This window comes from Oryzias melastigma, linkage group LG8 (genome assembly GCF_002922805.2).
Source record: "Oryzias melastigma strain HK-1 linkage group LG8, ASM292280v2, whole genome shotgun sequence".
Classification (NCBI taxonomy): domain Eukaryota; kingdom Metazoa; phylum Chordata; class Actinopteri; order Beloniformes; family Adrianichthyidae; genus Oryzias; species Oryzias melastigma.
This window is the reverse complement of record NC_050519.1, coordinates 1,160,839-1,174,658: the sequence shown is the minus strand read 5'-3', so window position 1 is coordinate 1,174,658 and position 13,820 is coordinate 1,160,839. Positions and strand designations below refer to the sequence as shown.

General features: G+C 40.7%; 1 protein-coding gene across 14 annotated transcripts in view; it reads left to right on the top strand.

Moving 5' to 3' along the window:
- LOC112146133 (noggin) overlaps positions 1-13,820 on the top strand; it is a 143,568-nt gene that overhangs the window by 54,970 nt on the left and 74,778 nt on the right. For 7 of the 14 annotated variants that reach the window (XM_036213087.1, XM_036213089.1, XM_036213085.1 and 4 more), the window contains one exon: positions 5,158-6,637. The exons of the other annotated variants lie outside the window; for them this stretch is intronic. In XM_036213087.1, coding sequence (XP_036068980.1) covers positions 5,666-6,331 — 666 coding nt within the window. In that variant the 5' untranslated portion in view covers positions 5,158-5,665 and the 3' untranslated portion in view covers positions 6,332-6,637. Of the gene's footprint in view, positions 1-5,157; positions 6,638-13,820 lie in introns of those variants that run through there. 14 annotated transcript variants of the gene reach the window in all.

Sequence of the window (13,820 nt, the reverse complement as noted above, 5' to 3'; positions counted from 1 at the left end):
GGGTCGAAGCTGGGGGTGGTTGCCAGGACAGAAGTCTGCTTTCCCTCAGTGAAAGAGAAAGCAGCGGGGGGGGGGGCACAATGACGGGCGCAGGACTGGAACCTGGAGATCAGAGCTGAATGTGTGTCCTAGAGCGCCGCTTTAGAGTCTGCAGGAACCAGACCTGCATTTAAAGGCAGATTTATTAGCCAAATGGAGCGGTGTTTGTTAACTTAAGAAACATGGCAAAGTTAAGGCCCGGGGCCGGATCCGGCCCTCCAGGTCATTTTATTTGATTGTTATTAATGACCCGATGTTATCTTGTGCTCATTTCTAACTTGTAAAATTTTGACAAAATATATTCTTATGGAAAGCAAAAATATTGAAAGTTATTTAAGGTTTAAGTTGATTTATTCTGGAATAATATTCCTGCATTTTTATTATTCATAATTATGTTTAAAAGTTAAGGTTTTAACGTTTTCAAAATTGGCATTCTGCTAGTTTTTTGGACAGTTTTGGAATTTACAAAAAAAATTTGGGGCTATTTTAGAGTTTAGCTAATATTTAAGCGACATGCTAGCTGTTTTGACTAATTTAGGTTTTTTTTTTTGTTAGGCTATTTTGAAGTTAAGCTAATATTTCAGCGACTTGCTAGCTGTTTGGCTAATTTAGGCTTTTTTTGTTGTTGTTTTTTTAGGCTAATTTGGAGTTTAGCTAATATTTAAGCTACATGCTACCTGTTTGGCTAATTTTGGCTTTTTCTGAATTTTAGGGTATTTTGCATTTTAGCTAATATAAACTAACTTTAGCTAATATATCAGCTACATGTTTGTTGTTTTATCAAATTTAGGCTTTTTAAAGAAAGTTTTTTAGGCTGTTTTAGAGTTTAGCTAATACTTCAGTGAGATGCTAGCTGTTTTGGCTACTTTTAGCTTTTTCTGTTTTTTAGGCTATTTTTGAGTTTAGCTATCTTCAGCTACATACGAATTTTTTTTTTTTTTACTAATTCAAGCTTTAAAAAAAGCTTGTTAGGCTATTTTAGAGTTTAGCTACACTCTAGCTGTGTTTGCTAATTTAAGCTTTTTCAGTTTTTTAGGTTATTTTGGAGTGTGGCTATTTTCAGCCAAATTCTAGCTCTTTTTTCTAACCTAGGTTATTTGTTTGTTTGTTTGTTTTTTAGACTAATTTACAGGGTTGTGTCAGAAATGGCATCCGGCTTAAAACCAAATCACTGGTGCGAAACAGTGGGTGCTGTTGCGCTGTGGCGACCCCAAAAATGGGATAAGCTGAAAGGTAAAAAAGAAGACTAATTTGATATTTAGCTAATATTTTAGCTGGCTACCAGCTTCATTGATTTTAGCGATCAATTTCAGCATCTTCAGCGACCAAATTCACACTAGAATTATCACAGGTAATGTTATATATCTAGTTCATAATTATGTTAAAAAGTAACAATTTAAAATAAAAAAATATGTTTTAGTGTTTAATAAATGTTTCTCCTCTTCGGCTCATGACCTAAGGTGTGTTTTGGATTTTCGCTCCTTGAGCGATTGAGTTTGACACTCCTACCTTAAGACTAAAAAACGATTAAACATGCGTCTGTCTCCAGTAGCCTGACTCTTTATGGAGGAATATTTCACTATCAGCCGTCCCTGTGGTGAAGCGGCAGACGCTTCTCCTCGTTTTGGGTCCGGTGTCGTGACCTCCCGGTCCGTGGTGTCGGCACTGAGGTCTGTTTGCTCTGCGGCGTCCGAACGCGGATCCGTCAGGACTTCTCAGGAGCGATGGTTTATGATATGTGCTGATGAAAAATATAAGGGTGACATTTTCCAGACTTTTCAACATCATTTGACCGTAAAGTAAATGAGTCGTGTGCTCGAGCGCTTGTGTGAATTAGCTCATTCAAAAAGAAACAGAGATGCATTTATCTTAAGCGGATGGTTTATGGCTGATGTAGCAGCTGGCTAAGTTCTTCCATTAAATTATTTTTCAAAGAATGATCCTCTGAGCGCGAGCCGTGACAGCTTCACAAATGGTGATACTTTCCATGGCTGCTGCTTAGTAAGCGTTGTTTATTTGGGAGCTAATTTGGCCTGCTTTATTGAGAGGCGCGCTGTGCCGCCGCTCACAGGCAGAAATATTGTCCCACTTCAGCTGGACGCGAGCTGTAAATACTCTGCAGAGAGCGCGGCCCATCTCATGCCCAGACTGTCAATCGAGCTTTTCTTCAATCAAGCTCCGCTAATGGGCTGATTTCAGTTTGTTTACTGTGCGGCACGTCTTGTAGGGACGGCCTGAGGCCACTTTCTGATGAAGAAAGCCGCACTGTTCGCTCAGAAGAGTGCCGCCTACACCGAGAAGTTTGTGACCGCATGGTAAACAAAGCTGTTAGAACCGCCTTATCGGACTTTTTCTTACACAATGAGGCCGTACCTCAGGAGGAATTTCCAGTTGTTTTTGAAGAGAAGGAGATATTGAAGGATAGCTCCAGTGGCAATGAACCTCCACACTTCACTTAGCGGACGTAAACGGGGATTCTTCAGGTGGAATTTCAAACCTTTTTGAGGCCTTCCATTCAAAAATTATCATCCATTTCTCACCTATTTCTAAGTTTAATATTTATTTCCCATTTTATAATCAAAACTTGTAGCTTCTAGTTGTTTGTGGTCCATGCTGTGATGCTTTAGCACCTTTTTTTTTTGACTGTGGTTTAAAACTTTTCAACAAGAAATGTGAAATGGAGAAAAATGTAAAGTTAAAAGTAAAGTCCCGTTATTGTCACACACCTCCATCCCTTGGGGGAGCGGTGAGCTGCAGACACAGCCGCGCTCTGGAACCATTTAGTGGTTTAACCCTCAATCCAACCAATTCATGCTGAGTGTCAAACTGGGAGGCACTGGGTCCCATTTGATTGATTGATTTATTTCAAGCATAGATTGTGAAAAAAACAGGACAAAACACACAAATATTTCAAACTCATTACAGAAACTGTGAAATGCATTAAAAAACAAAAACACATTTATGTCACATGTGATTCATTAATATCATAATTATTGACTAAAGTGAAGTTTGATTGGTTGAAAAGGAGTGGGAAGAAGCAAACTTACATAATCCTACCTTTACTTATTTTCTTTGGTTTGACTCGGCCGGGACTTGAACTCGTGACCTTCCAGTCTGAGGGCGGACACTCTACCACAAGACCACTGAGCAGTTTGAAGTTTCAAACTGCACAATTTTTAAAGTTTATATATCAAAATTCAAGACCCGGTGAGAACACTGTTAAAGGAGCTCTTTAATACTTTTCCAAATCATGTTTTTTATTTTCTTTTTCATATTTTTTCTCCTGGTCATCATCTGACACGCTCTCCCACTAGGTTACAGCCCCTCACATCCCCAAGCTAACAGTGCGACAAAATGGTGATTAGCTGTACAGTTTTGATCCAGATTCCAGGAAAACAAAGACGTTCATGGATCTATCAAGCCTGGTTTCCACTGAGCGGTCCGGTCCGGTCCAGTAAGGAGCAGCACGGTCCGGTCCACTTAATTCTGGCGAGCGTTTCCACTCCGTTAAGCTTCACTTCCAGTGAGTGCTTTGTTTTCACGGTGCATGCGTACTGTAGACCAGGGGTCTCCAGACTACGGCCCGCGGGCCGGATCTGGCCCACTTCCACATTCGGACCAGCCCCCTGAACAATATCAGTGACCCGATCAAGACCGACACAGAAAGAGAGTTTTTACTCCATTCTCCTGCAGTCCGTGCTCCTCTCTGATACACGCAGCTCTGATCGAGATCAGATACTTGTTTTCATTCTTTGAAACTCGTTTTCAATGAATTTTTAACTCTGAGAGTTTAAACGAGAGAGAAAAGTGTGAAAATGTTCCAGTGTGTGATGACGAGTTTTACATCTGTTGTCCTAATTGACGGATTTCACCTTCATGAGTCACTTTTAGAACGTAACTCCCACAGTAAACGAGGGAACGCGGTTCTGGTGAAAATGTCACGTCTAGCTGCAGCAGAAGACAAAAGAATTGGACCTTTTCTTCAAAATGATGATTATTTGTTATTTTCTCAAATGGTTATTTGAGATTGGTCACATGTGACTTTCTGGAAACCATAAATGCAAGAAAATATTTGGGGACCTCGTGGTGTAGACCGCTAGCATGTCATTGTGCGACGACTAAAATGCAATTTATTAGCAGCAGCTTGTCTTTTTGTTGCTTCACTTCTGTTACATCGTGTGGAACAAGAATTTAATGTTTGAAAGACGATTGCGGCTCAGAAGAAAACCGCCGTAAAAAGGAAAACGGAACCGCTAGCTTAGCGCTTTACTGCTGCTTTCGAATGTCATCGTCACTTTCTGCCAATTAGCAAGTGGCTACAGCGACTCCGCCCAAACTGTCCTATTTTCCTATCGACCTACAACGGAAGGGGGCCCGTACGGGTCGGTACTGTTGAATGGATCCATTTGACAATGCTCAAAATACCGGACTGTACCGGACCAACTGGATGCATCAGAATGGAACTAGTATTTTCTGTCACAAATACAATTTTGTTCAAATTGAAGTTTTTCGTCTGCTCCTGACTCACGAGGGTTTAAATAAAAAATATTAGTTTAATTTTCTTTTTGTCATCCATCGTGAGAAAAATGTCACATAACATGTTAAAAACACATTTTTTAACAGACTGGGTCCTTTAGGAGAAATTTATTTTTCAACCCTCGGCCTTCAATTTTATCTAAATTTCAACTTTACCAATTTTCTTCTATATTTCTCTTTTTTTTCTTCTATTTTAGTAGATTTATGTGGCTGGCGATTAAAATATCCTGCTGTGAAACTTTGACAACATTCTACATTTTGGAGTTTGCAGTTAAATCCAAATGATTCCAACATTATCAGTAAATCAGCTGTTGGAGTGTCACTGCATCTTCAGTTGTGGTACATTTTGCATTGAAAATGTCACTTTTTGATGATTTGGTGATTCACTTTTCTAAATATTCACTATTTTCACAAGATTATGAAAAACGAATTGAGCCCGAAGTGATTTAACCTGAAAAAGGCCAAACTTAAGGAACTAAAAAGTTAAATGACTGATTTAAAAACGTTTTTGTCATTTTTTTTTTCTATGAATTTGCTGAGAAGTTCTCATTGAGGTTCGATTCTGCTGCTGCGTCCCATCAGTGTGTCGGAGGTGAAGAAGCTGCAGCCATTAAAGTGTCTGTGTGTGATGTGGATGAATGTGGAGGCTGTCTGCGGCGGCATTCTCCGGGACACCGCCGCCCCCCCACTGAAGAATGAAAGGCTGATTCTGTGTAGTCTGCAAAACCAACAGGGGGCGTCTCCTCTCGCAGACCCCCCTCCCACCCCAGCGCACAAGGAGGCACGGGGGATCTCCTCCTAGACAACAAACCCACATTCAAAGAGGGGCGCGCGGATTACATCACGCTGCGCTCGCAGGATAAAACGGCGCTCGCGGGCTGCGCTCTCCCGCATCATGTGGAGCTCCCGCGCGCGGAGCGCAGGACGACAGCCCATCCGCGAGGTGCAGTTGGTCCGTTTGGTGTGATGCTGCCCTCTTCTCCCTTCGGCTTTTCGCGATGGGAAACTGAATTTTGACGGAGTTCTGGATTTTGGCTCACGCGTAATTACGCACGACTTACAGCTCCACGCGCGTCCCCCTCTCCCGGACATGGATCAGCCTCCTCGGCGCGTCTCCCTGCTGATGCTGACTCTCGGACTGCTGGTGAACGGAGGGATCTGTCAGCCGTACTACCTTCTGCGCCCCATCCCGAGCGACAGCCTGCCTCTGGTGGAGCTGAAGGAGGACCCGGATCCGGTCTACGACCCCAAGGAGCGGGACTTTAACGAAACCGAGCTGAGGAGCATCCTGGGAGACTTCGACAGCCGCTTTCTGTCCGTCTCTCTGCCCGTGGAGGTCAAGCACGCGGGGAACGACGAGCTCGACGACTTTGTGCCGCGCGCGGGTGGAATAATGCCGAAGGAGATCCGCGCCGTGGACTTCGACCTGCAGCCCGGCAAGAAGCACAAACCCAGCAAGAAGCTGAAGCGGCGGCTACAGCAGTGGCTGTGGGCCTACTCCTTCTGCCCGGTGCTGTACTCCTGGACCGACCTGGGCAACAGGTTCTGGCCGCGCTTTGTGCGCGTGGGCAGCTGCCTGAGCAAACGCTCGTGCTCCGTCCCCGAGGGGATGGTGTGCAAACCCGCCAGCTCGACCCACCTGACCACGCTCAGGTGGAGGTGCGTGCAGAGGAAAGCGGCGGAGCGGCTGAAGTGCGCGTGGATCCCGGTGCAGTACCCGGTCATCACGGACTGCAAATGCTCGTGCTCGAGTTAGAGACTCTGAAAACTTAAATTATGAACTCTTTTCTAAATCACCCACGTGCACTATGGAGTGTTGTGTAAATGGCCGCCTGCAGTTCGTATGTAAACTCCTGTACAGTCAGTATTATTTGTAACCAGAGTCTACTTTATTGTGCAGAATATTTTGTATTTAAGTGGAGCCACGTGAGGACTTGATGTTTCCACATCTGGATGAAGCATTATCCGCCTGTCAATCATTTGTTTTTATCTGTAAATTAAGGAGGTGTATTATTTATTCTTTATATTGGTACAATAAAGCCACACTGATGTGATTTTAAAACAGTTTCTTCTCTCTTGACGTACTAAAGGGTATTCTCTCAAAACCTGAAAAATCCCCAAGATTCCAAATATCTGATTTCTTAACATCTCACTGTATTGAAAAATAAAACGTTCCTAAAATATGGAAGAAAAAAGAACAGATGAAAGAAAATTACGTTTTTTCATGCACACAAATACGATCCGGTTTGAGTTATCGAGTTTGGACGAGCTCCGCCTCACGTGAAGACCGAACGTTTAAAACGATGCTTATGGTGGAACTGAAATTCACTTCCAAGTAGGAACTGTTCTGATTTACGCGAAAGACGCTGCTGCAACCGGTTCCTCATTTCTGTTCTTAGTTTCAGTAAAGGTTTAGGCTAGATGTCTCTGAAAGTCAAGGCCCGGGGGCCGGATCCGGCCCTCCGGCTAATTCTATCCGGCCCTCCAGATCGTTCTATTTTATTGTTATTAATGACCCGATGTTATTGTGCGCTTATTTCTAACTTGTATAATTTTGACAAAATATATTTTTATGGAGAGTAAAATATTGAAAGTTATTTAAGGTTTAAGTTGATTTATTCTGGAATAATATTCCTGCCTTTTCATTATTCACAGTTATGTTAAAAAGTTACAGATTTAAAGTTTAAAAAATTGGCATTCTGATAGCTTTTTGGAGTATACGGACATTTACAAAGCATCTACTTTTTGGACTTTAGCTAATATTTCAGCTACATGCTAGCTCTTTTGGCGAATTTAGGCTTTGTCAGTTTTTTAAGATGTCTTGAAGTTTATTTTTTTAGCTACATGCTAACTGTTTTGGCTAATTTATTTTTTAAAGTTTTTAGGCTGTTTTGGAGTTTAGCTAATATTTCAGATAAATGCTAATTGTTTTGGCTAATTTAAGCTTTTTTTCCCTGTTTTTAGGTTTAGCTGTTTTTTCAGCTACATGCTAGCTGTTTGGGCTAATGTAGACTTTTTTTTAGTTGTTAGGTTGTTTTTGAGTTTAGCATTTTTTTTCAGATACATTTTAGATATTTAGGCTAATTTAGCTTTTTTTTGTATTTAGGCTGTTTTGAAGTTTAGCTAATGTTTCAGCTACATGCTAGCTGTTTTGGCTAATTTGAGATTTAGCTAATATTTTAGCTGCTATCAGCTTTTAGTGTTTTTATCTATCAATTTCAGCATCTTCAGCGGCCAAATTCAGCTTACAGCATTCACACTATCATTATCGCAGGTTATGCTCTATATCTAGTTCATAATTATGTTAAAAAGTTAGAGTTTTATTGTTTTAAAAATTTAGAATTTAAAAATATAAGTTTATCCTGTCCAGCCTGTGACCTAAGGTGTGTTTTGGATTTTGGCCCCCTCTGCGATGACGCTTAAACGCAAAAGCTTACGCCGCTTTTCTCCTTCACAATATGCAGGAACAATCATGTTACCAGTTGAAAAGTTACAGTAAATCAAAGAACATAAACACTGAAGCTAAAAACTCTATTTAATTTTTGAAAGTAAGTTTTTTTAGGCTAAAACTTAGATTTTTAGCTGCCACAACCCCCAGACTGCAGGGCACCAGAGAGCCTGTGTTTTGTTTTAGTTAGTCGGCGATGATGCCCCCTTAACCTCACAGCTGACAGATCTCTGCACTCGTCGGTGAGGCAGAAGATCTCCAACAAACACAACCTGTCCTCTGATTGTTTAAACTTCATCTCAGGAGTCGGTCTGCAAACTCCTAAAGCCTGAAATCGCTCCCACTCTTCTACTGTTCTGCAGCTCCCTGCTATAAAACTGATCTGTGTTTAGACAAACACCAGCGAGTCCTTGTCGCCTGCCCGCATACCCAACGACGTAGCGCTTTTGTGTCCCAGCAATCCATTAAGTTAATGATCTCTGTGGGTATGGGCTTGTTTTACTGCTCTCCCTCTTTAACCTAATCAACCTTTTTCAATGCAGATATTCTGCAGCCAAGATATTTCCCTGATGAAAGCAAACCTCTCCTCCTCGGTGCAGCCAACAAAATCAAACGCAAGTCATTTATTTTACAGTGCAGATGATAAAATTAGATTTAATAAGTCGGAGCAGCTCGTTAGGAAGCCAGAGGTAGCTCCTTTTGTTGTGACTCCACGCTGATTGGTTGGAGAAACGCAGACGGTTTGTTCACGTTAAGACCCCTCGACTGTTCGGAACATGAAAAGATGATCTGTAATGTTCCGAATACACATTCAGATCCACAATGACGCAGATTTCTCTGCGATGAAAGAAGCGCTTTGATGCTGATAACGCCGGAGCTCTGAGGGTTTGGAGCCGCAACAAACTGTTCTGAGATGAGACGGTTTTTGTTAAAACAGCATCAGAAGGGAGGGAAACCTTCAAATATACAAGTATTTATAAAAGTTCAATAATTTAAAACATAGAATCGTCCACCTTCGATCAGCGATTACAAGGATAGGCTCCAGCAACCCCGGAACTCTAAAAGACATTCAGTGGGTTCAGAAAATGGAATATATGAAAAAGAGAAAAAATATATATAAAATAACTCAAGATTTTGTGCTACAGCACGACTTTACTGGAGTTCTTTAAAACTCTGCAATAAGGAAGTGTTAAGTTTCAAAATAAAACCAAGGTATCCCCGCTGTACAGAGATTACGTTTACAACAACTTAACTAGATTGCAAACATCTCAGAGCAAAGCCGTTTCCATGGTTACAAGTCTGAAAACTTCTCATATGAATGAGTTCTTACTGAAGACGCATGTGCTTGGACAAACCCGGTGGTCATGTGACCCAACATTTTGTTTTTTCATATTTAAGCTGGTTATTTTTTTAGCTCTGTAGTCATCGCCATCTTGGCAGGAAGTGACATCACCAAACTCCTACCTTTTTGGAGAAATGTGCAAACCCACCCGACAGTTGTTAAAGATCACTCAGTACGAAAAAACGTAAATAAAAACTACTACTGCTTTTTAAAAAAAATGTTTTAATTTCTGTTGGATTGTTTTGCATTGAATTAAGTTTAAACTGACATAATTAGGAAACAACAAATCAACTCAGGAGCTACAAAAAACATTTTAAAGTCTCACTCTTTTTTCTATTGTAAAATCGTTCCCAGTGGACTTTTGTATTAAGCAGTTTTTAACTAAAATCATAATAATAATTTTCATTTTAAGACTCATTTTCGTTATTTTTTGCTTCAGCAGTATTGGAGGTATCCAGTCGTACAGTTCAGATCCAGATTCCAGCTCAGTCGAGGAAAACAAAGACGTTCATGAATCGTTTTTTCTCCAAGTGGATTTAGAATGTGGTGGAGCAGGGAGACTTTGGCACCGCCCATGTCATCGCTGCATCACAAATTTGAGCTTTTTTTTAAACCATGGATTTCCATCACGATTGAACACAATTTAAATAAAGAAATACTCAAACAGATTTTAAATTATTTTATAAATGTTATGAGAAAAATGCTACAAGAACCTGTTAAAAATGCTATTTCCTTTGGAGGGATCTGTAATATTTATTAAAGGAGATTTTTCAGTCAGAATGTGACTGAATTGTTCCTTTCAGTGTGATGTAGAAACGCTTTAAACCTGATTGATGAGAAGTGTTCAGATCAGACTGAATCCAGAATTCCTTCAGTTTTCCACAGGATTCTACAGAAACTCGCTGCACGTCAGAGAACGGGAACTCCTTTAAAGACCTGAGTTCATCTGTGTCTACGACTGATTCTGAGGAAAACGGAGGTTTTTCCTTCTGCAGATGTCGATGAAGGCAGATGGAGTTCCCAGGAAACAGCTGTTTCTGTTCTCTTGAACCAGCCGCTCAGCTGGAGACTCTCCCTGTCCAAAAAATGAAAATATTTGTGAGATTTCCCCTATTTTCAGATTGAGCCAGGGCCTGTTTTAGGGGACGGCTGCTCTGCATGTGGAAGAAAATAAAACAGTTTGTGTAAAAGATCAACGTTAAATCTATCCTTTATCAATATCCGTCTATCATATATCAATATTTACCAAATTATGTCTATAGCTGTTTATTTCTCTTTAGTCTTATATCCTTTAATAACGTATTCATCTGTCCTTTTACGAATCCGCCTACATATTGGGATGCATTGATCTGTACCCCCCAGAGCTCATCAGGGACGGTGCTCTGTGGGTTTGGCAAAGGCGGAGTCAAACCTCCTGGTCATGGAACCGGACTTTTGGGTGACACATCTGTGGGGGGGTGCAGGAAGTGGCCAGATACCGGCTATAGTTGGGGTCACCTCCATGCACAGCTTGGGTCACATGCAAAAAGAATCTTTAATCAGAAGCAGAAATTTAACAACTTTAGCCGGTTGCTTCTAAATGCGAGTAAACTGTAATTATCTCTCAGTTTAGTGTTTGAGATGAGCTTCAAATGGGACAGAGAACGTTAATTGTTTTATTTCATTATTAACAAGCGTTCAAATTTGTTTAACTACACCAAAAGTCTGCAACCTTTACCACTAAAAGAGCCTTTGGACCCGTTTTCGCCGACCAAAACGCAACAAGAGTCACAAAATTTTACTCCACCGTTTAGAAAATATACACTTTTGAGACCATTTAGACATTAATTTAGAAAATGTTGCATTGAAATAAGCAATAACAAAATTATGTTTTTTTGTTTAACTTTTCATTTTAACAACACTACATACCTGTTCTTTTCAAAATAAAAGACCAAACTAAATCCGTCAGCTGCATCAGATTTACTTCAGTTAAAAATGAAAAAAAAAAGACTTTCTGTTATTCATTTGCTGTATCTTCATCCTTTTACTATCAAATATGAACATGAAAAATTGGATGGAAATACATTTTAAAAAATCTATAAGTATAATGCAATTCTATACATTAAGAACTTTGTAAACTGAAGATCAGAAGGAGCTTTATATTTATTCTAATAATGACAAAAAAAATACTTCATGTAATTTTTCTGCATTTTGGAGGAGTGGAACAGCACACAAGGCTTCTTGATGTAATGTAGTGGTATAAAAAGTGTTACTTTATAAATTTAAGACCTCCTCACTTGAAAAATCTAAACTAAATTTAAACATCTAACAAACAGACCCATTTATAGAAACCGTTTGCATTTTCCCTTAAAGCTAAAGAGCCCCGAGTGGCTCCAGAGCCTCAGGTTCAGACCCCTGAACTGCACCGTTTACCTCCGGAGAAAAAGCCGAAGAAATTCAGCTTTTTCTCTGTGAATCAGCTGATCATTTAAGGAGTTCTGGTATTTCAAAAGGGGAAAATGGTCTAAAGCTAAAAACTTCTGGACTTTGAGGACTTCTGACTTATGATTTTGTCGCCATGATGTTTTTTTGCATCCGACTCTGATAGGAGGGAGGGACTCCTGGCTATTGATTTTCAAGCACCATTTTTTTTCTCTGTCAGCAGATTCTCTCGTCTGAAACTGTAATTCTTCGAGCGAACTCCCTGCTATTGTGGTCCTACGAGCTGAACAGCAGCTTAGAGGACTTGGTCGTCTCTTGATGAGGTACGATAAAGCAACGAGACGGTGGACCTCCTGGGTGACTTCACCTGGACAACAACACTTTGATTGTGACTTGGAGAGGATTGACCGTGAAAGTTATTCATTGATGACAGAATAAGCATCCGACATGCTGCTTTCACACCACATTTCGTGCTTCAGGGACGTTGAGTTTTAATGTTGAGTTAATGTACAGACGCGATCTGAGGTCCTGGGTAGAAAACAAATCCAATATGGCCGCTCGATGCGAGGATTTTAGTCCTGAACTGCCATCCATTTTCTTAACCAGCTGAACCATAGGGTTGCCGGAGACTGTCCCGGCCAAAGTTGGGTGAAGGCGGGCGGGATACAGCCGGGTTTAGTCGCCATCTGTCACATGGGGGCTAGCGCAATTGAGCTAGCTAGCCGCCCGGTGGAAGGTGTAGCCAAGTAGCGAGCTCTGCCGGTCCCTGGGAGGTCGCTACGCTGGTCAACCAGCAGCTAGCCGCCCAGCTCATGGTTGCTCCAGCTCCATGGGCCTATGAGGATTTTCTTATTTTCATCAATACAATAATAAAAAAAAAACCCAGTCTGAATTTATTTTCTACTCTTTGATCGATGCTCAAACTGTTCCACAGACAGACGGAAGTAACGTTTAACATGGCGTCATCCAGGTGAAACTCCTGCAGTAAATGGTGAAACTCAGCGCACTGCAAGTGTTTCTGAATGATCTGGTGAACCCAGACACTGATGCCATAACATACAAATCCAAGCTCAACATCACCCATGTTTTCCAAGATGTGACAACAAATGAAATCCAGACAAGCTTTAGCAGTAGCTCCTCCCACATGCAGCCGGGTTGTCAAGAAAAGACGTCGAGGTGTAAATTTGATGTGCAAATTAGATAGATAGACATCAGGTTGCTGGTTTTACACCAGTACTACTTGGATCTGCTGATATCTCCTGGTCTGTGCTAACAAACCTATCTCAAAATCCTCCAGGTCTTGGGGCATCCTTACCATAAAAGGAAAAGTTCTTTCTTTTTAAGCAAACATTTGCTTCTTATAAGAGAATGCCATACCGCGGTGTCTTCATCTGCTGCCATGTTCCCCCAAAGAACCCTTTATTCCTGGTTCTATCATTTCATTTCCTCATTCAGTACATCCATCTGTCAGTTTTGATGTGTCCATCTATCATTTATATATCTACACCGTCCATTTATATTTATAATCATTAATATCCTTAAGTAAACAATCCATATATATATTTATCTTTTTTTAATTTAGAAATAAATCTGTCAATGATCTATCGCAGTACACCTGTCTGTCCATCATTATTCATTCATACATTGATCTCTCTCTACATCTATCATCAGTTTGTTCCTCTATTTCTATTCATTCATCTGTTGATGTCCATCCTAAAATGATGCAGCAGGTCACGTTGTCGTAGCAACAGCAGACTTTTTGATCAACCGTTGGCTTCATATTCAGACACGAGTAAAGCTCTGCAGGAGATACGACCTCTGACCTTCGTAAAAGGCGCCATCATGGAATAAAAACCAGTGAAGGACTTTATTTCTGCAGAGTCGGACACTAAAAAAGGATCCAAAGTTCTAGAAAACTTTGACATAAATCAAGTATTTAACTTTAGAAGGAGAATCATGGAAGATACATGGATACAATTTGGTTAAAATAACAACGAAATGTGTTTCATGTCAATAAAAGATGGCTTAGTTGGA